The 6,000-nt window shown below is 46.1% G+C and overlaps 1 protein-coding gene across 1 annotated transcript in view; it reads right to left on the bottom strand.

Annotated features, from left to right (window-relative positions):
• Positions 1 to 1,373: 1,373 nt before the first annotated feature.
• The window catches only part of LNX2 (ligand of numb-protein X 2), a 304,857-nt gene continuing 300,230 nt past the window's right edge, over positions 1,374 to 6,000 (bottom strand). The window contains exon 10 of the mRNA XM_075334627.1: positions 1,374 to 2,179. Within this exon, the coding sequence (XP_075190742.1) occupies positions 2,044 to 2,179 (136 nt within the window). The 3' untranslated portion in view covers positions 1,374 to 2,043. The remainder of the gene's footprint in view (positions 2,180 to 6,000) is intronic.

The raw sequence follows: 6,000 nt of genomic DNA, 5'->3' as shown, positions 1-6,000 counted from the left end.
CGTGCTCCATCCCCCATGCTGCGCACTCCCCATCGTGCTCCATACCCCATGCTGTGCACTCCCCATCGTGCTCCATCCTCCATGCTGCAAACTCCCCATCGTGCTCCATCCCCCATGCTGCGCACCCCCCATCGTGCTCCATCCCCCATGCTGCACACTCCCAATCGTGCTCCATCCCCCATGCTGCGCACTCCCCATCGTGCTACATCCCCCATGCTGCGCACCCCCCATCGTGCTCCATCCCCCGTGCCGCGCACTCCCCATCGTGCTCCATCCCCCATGCTGTAATAGTTCTCCTATTATACTCAGAGAGGAGTATAATAGGAGGACTATAATAGGAGGAATAGTCCTGGGGGGACCTTAGTTACCCGATGTGTATAATGGTTACCAGCGTTCACCGGATCCGTCACGATCCCAGCAGCGCAAGGTTATGTCTGGCGCTGCTGGGATCGTGACGGAGCCGGTGTATGCTGGTAACTATGATACACATCGGGTAACTAAGGGACCTTAGTTACCCGATGTGTATAATGGTTACCAGCGTTCACCGGCTCCGTCACGATCCCAGCATCGCAAGGTTATGTCTGGCGCTGCTGGGATCGTGACGGAGCCGGTGTATGCTGGTAACTATGATACACATCGCGTTACTAAGGGACCTTAGTTACCCGATGTGTATAATGGTTACCAGCGTTCAAGCAGTGAGAAGTCCTGCTGTTTAAACAAAGATCTAATATACAGTGTGTCCACCCATATCCTGTCCACCGCCATTAACTTGAGAACGGCGGCAGCTATAGGAATAGAAGTGGTGTCTAGGTATAGTAAAGTAGCCATGTGCTACGCAATGAAACCACATCTAGCGCCCAGACTGACCCTGTTGCTGTCAATAGGGTCTGCCAGCTTCAATTTAGATCTCATTGCAATCGGAAGTCATGCCACTTATATAAACAGAGTCACAAGATGGTCTCATATACTGTATAAATGGAACAAGCACTCCCTGTGCTAAAAATAATAAAAATATAGGTATGTCCCATGAGGCATAGATACCTTCTCCGACAACATTCATCACATAAATTGTACATCTTTATTGTCTAATAGCAACCAACAGGTAGGGAAGCCCCAGGATTCCCAATCTTGATTGAAGCAATATTAGTTGTCTTCGTTTCCGATCTTGTAAAAAGTCCACAAACACAAGCACGTCCAAATAGAAATATTGCAGTAAAAATATCAAAAGTTTATCATACTAACAAAAAAAACACATTCATTATCAGCTAGGTAAACCTTGAGATGAATCCCCTCGTTCTTTAACAGAATACACTGTGTGTTAAATTTACACACCCCTCCCCCCACACCCCCCCCCCCCCCAAAAAAAAGGAAGAAACAGTTATTGCACAGTACAAAACCCATTTATCCAAGTTTTGCTTTGGCCCCCAATATTGTTTGTATTTGTAATTTTTGGAATTCTCAAATCCACCACAGGCAGATGAATGATATCATTCTTACAGGACATGAATTATTGGCAATGTCTCCAAGAGGTAAACCTATAAAAGGTCCAACAGCAGCATAAAAGTCTATAAAGAAATGCAGCAGGTATGGGGTGGTGGATCCGGCTCGTACAGTTACAGAGAAAATTTCTGAATATTAAAGATAATTTAGTCACTGACAATGTAGCAAGTGCCATCAAACACTGTAACCATGGCACAAAAGAAACCCCCCAAAACAAAACATTTACTCAATGGCTTGACATAACCTCTACGGCAAAATTTTATTGTATATGAGCTGATAGCGCAGCACGATCTACAGACTGTCGTCAAAATATAGTTTTAGGATGGCTGGAACAAAAGCAATGTCGTCTTGTCACTGGAGCGGGTGAGCATGTCCAAGTCCCTCCGTAAGGCTTCCAGTCTTGATACTGACTTCAGAGATGTCACAATGCATGTGGATCACTTCTGAACACCTTGCTGTGAACTGAGGAATGCCGCGATGAGGAGCAGCTCTGAACTAGCCTGAGAGCACAGAAGATGTATCATCACGGTATCAGAGAGTCACTTAGACCAGGCTACCGGGCCATGAGATCACGCTAAGTGTGACTTTGCTTCTTTGTTCTTTCAGCATCGGGACTAGAGCCGAGTGGCTCATCCCCACGGTAGATAAGCCATTAACAGCAACAATCATGTCTCCACACCTGCAAGAAAAAGATAGAAATGTGAGGTTCCAAAATCTATTCTATCCTTTCAAAAAAGCTAATATACAAAGCTGACTGTATGTATGTGTGCGTGTGTGTGTGTGTCTGTGTGTGTGTCTGTGTGTGTAAAGGGGGCTTTGCACGCTACGATATCGTTAATGTGTTATCGTCGGGGTCACGCCGTTAGTGACGCACATCCAGCGTCATTAACGATATCGCAGCGTGTGACACTTTTGTGCGACCTAAAACGATCGCAAAAGCGGCCAAAATCGTTTGCCGTGGAGAGGTCGTCCTAAAACCAAAAATCGTTTAACGCTCATTTGCGATGTTGTTCCTCGTTCCTGCAGCAGCACACATCGCTGTGTGTGACACCGCAGGAGCAAGGAACATCTCCTTACCTGCCTCCACCGGCTATGCGGAAGGAAGAAGGTGGGCGGGATGTTTACATCCCGCTCATCTCCGCCCCTACGCTTCTATTGGACGCATGCCGTGTGACGTCGCTGTGACGCCGGACGCACGGAGGTGGATCACCGGCCAGAGTGACGTTGCAGAGCAGGTAAGTCTGTGTGACGGGCGTGCGCGATTTTGTGCGCGATGCGCAGCGATATGCCCGTGTTGCACAAAAGATGGGGGCGGGTACGCACGATAGCGATATCGGCAATGGGCTTAAGTCCGCTAAAGGAATCCGCACCATCTCATTTACAATCACGAAATTTTGCACACACGCCTGATTTGACTCAGGGAACGTCATAGACTATGTTTTGAGGGGAAAATGTAGCCCTGCGCTTTACAGTTATTTGCCAAAAAAACCTGCTTACAATAAAGTCGATGGACCTGTGAACAGATATGTTATTATAGACTTATTATGGACAGAAAAAAAGACCCAGAGAGACCAACACAGACAGAAAGACACATACACATAAAGACACACACATAGAAAGAGACACATACAGAAAGAGATACACACAGAAAGAGATACACACAGAAAGATAGACACAGAAATAAACACAGACAGAAAGAGACACACAGACAGAAAGAGACACACACAAAAACCGTTTAGATGTTTGAGGTAATATATTGGCTGTTTTGAGTTACCCTGGATATTTATCAGGTGGCCTACAGCAACCAATCACAGTTTTGCATCTATTTGTTAGAGGTCATGGCACTCTGATTGGTTGCTATAGGTAACGAAGGACATTGTTAGTAATGGACAACTTATATTTGTTAATATCATTTTGGTGGTGATACCTGTTTAGTTTGTGCCTTTTATGTGCAAAATCATTTTTTGTTAAAACATTTTATTTTGTTATAGTTAAGAATAGTTACATATTATCCAAGGCAAAGTCAGATAATACAGCTAGTATATAAGTAAAAACAACAAACATGGGAAAAACAAGCTAATTAACTCTCCTCTGGAAGGAAAGAAACATCTTCCCATCATGGCATTTACTTTTTTTTGTGTTGAGGTAAACATATCACGTTTTGTATATTTTTTGCTTGACAAGTTGTTTGAATGACACCAGGGTCAGACTGACTAGTCCAGAAAGATTGACTTGCAGGGAAACAGGCGCTGGCTCCAACTAAATGTGTGTCCTCGGACACACATTTGGTTGATACAAAGGGCTGCTGATAACTCTTTAGCTTTACCCAGAAAGAAACGAGATAGGATGATGAAACTTTACATTTATTCCACATAATCTCCACTGATGTCAGCACACTTCTTACATTGGTATTCCAAGTTCTGTAAGCCTAGCTAAAAGAAGGATTTCGGTTGTGCCTCAAACCAGGCATCCGTAGCAGCCATGGCATGAGAAATGGTGTGAAATTTGGTATCCTTGAGGTGTTTCTTCAGGTTTGGAAACAGATGATAGTAGGAGGGAGCTAGATCTGGTGAATAAGGTGGATGGTCAACCAGCTGGAAGCCCAGCTCTGCCAGTTTTGCCATGGTCGCTTGTGCAGTGTGAGCGGAGGCATTGTCTTGCAGGAAAAAGATTCATTTGGACAGCTTGCTGCTTCTTTTGGCCTTCAAAGCTGCCTTCAATTAGTTCAAAAGTTCAATATAATACCTTGATAGAAAGAAGATGTCGCTGTTCAGTTGTGCTGTCCAGATGCAAAAATGAAATGTAATACCTTGCATTTATGGAGGAACCCTTTTGAAGGCAGTCCACTAGCAGCACGTCCTCCTTATCCCAGAACACAGACGCCATCACCTTAGTGGCTGATTTTTGCACCTTGAATCTCTTTAGACGAGGAGAACCACTGTGCTTCCACTCTTTTGACTGCTCCTTGTTTAAGGGTCATACAAATAAATCCAGATCTCATCCATAGTGACCAGTCGATCCAGGAAGTTCTTATCAGTCCGGAAACGCTGACGAATGGACCGGGAAGTTTTCACTCGCATGCTTCTCTGATCTGTTGTCAAACATTTGGGGGACCCACTTTTCAGATCGCTTCCTCATGTCCAAATATTCATGGCTAATGACACAAACACGTTCACTGGAAATCCCCATGATGTTTGCTATTGCTTTAGCTGAAATTCGTTGATTCTCCAGTATGAGGTTGTGCACAGCATCGACGATCTCCGGAACTACAACCACTCTCGGTCGTCCAGGACGTTCCTCATCATTGATGCTGAAGTGGCTGGTTTTAGATTTGTCAACCCAGTTCTTAACTGTGGAATATCAAGGGCATTGATCCCACAATGTCTGCGACATATCACCATAAATATCCTCCGTGGATTTTCCTAGCGGAAACAAGAATTTTATCACTTCTCTGCTCTCAGTTTCTGTGAAAATCGCATTAGATTCCGCCATTTTGTTTTCCTGCGTGCGTAGAACGGTTTCCATAAGCAACAAACACAAAATTTTGAAAACATATATTAGACACATAAGGCTTTCATGTGATGTAACATTTGTTACCATAGAAATGAAAAAAGATCCCAAAGCCATAGACTTATCAGCAACCCCTCGTATGTATTGCGGTGCAAAAAGCCACCAGCTCCCTTCACCGCAATAGTTAAAATGGCCTCCGGCCTATTAGACACCAGCTTGTGACGTCAATGCGAATGTTGTGGGTGGCACTTGATGTCACTGCCAAGCTCCGCCCTGAAGCAGTAAGAGGACGCCGCTCATCACAGGAGCAAGGACAGGTCTAGCGCCCCTGAACCCATCAGGGCCCTACTAGGTACTGCATCTTGACCAAGATGCAGGGCCTACCCCCAGGGACCTGGAAGACTAGTGCCGGTACCACCAAAACACATAACATCCCCAGGTCCAACTCCCCATTAGGGATGACTGACTAGTCTGGGACCCAATGGATGGCCGCCCAGAGATGGAGCCAGTCCAATCCACTAGCCGACAACCCAGTGGGAGGGGACATACAGACAGAATGTCAAGAGAGTCCGGTAGTGACAGTTGAAGGGGACGGATGTGTCTCCAGACGGGGTCATGTAACAGTGTCTTAGGTTGCACAGAAGAGTGGTCATAGCACTGACAGGGCACATTGCCCTAGGTCAGGCGACAGCTTTAGGCAACCTGACAAATACCTGCACAGTGAGGTGAACTTCACGGACCTCACTGACCCAAGAATCCGGGGGCACCAGCAGTAAAGGTTGAGCCAGGGACCGGAACAGAACACCAACCCAACACAGTTCGCACTGCCCGCCGTACGGATGAGAGACTGCCGACAGACAATAAGGGACCCACAACCACTCCAAGCTAAGGGATCGCACCAACCAGTGAGAGGTGCTGGGGAAAGAGACTACCAGGTCACCACATCGGCACTGGGACAAAAGGGACCAGGGGTCTGAACCAGCCGTCCTC

Source organism: Anomaloglossus baeobatrachus, chromosome 2, assembly GCF_048569485.1.
Source record: "Anomaloglossus baeobatrachus isolate aAnoBae1 chromosome 2, aAnoBae1.hap1, whole genome shotgun sequence".
Taxonomy (NCBI): Eukaryota; Metazoa; Chordata; class Amphibia; order Anura; family Aromobatidae; genus Anomaloglossus; species Anomaloglossus baeobatrachus.
The sequence above is the reverse complement of the archived record's forward strand: the minus strand, read 5'-3'. Positions and strand labels throughout refer to the sequence as shown.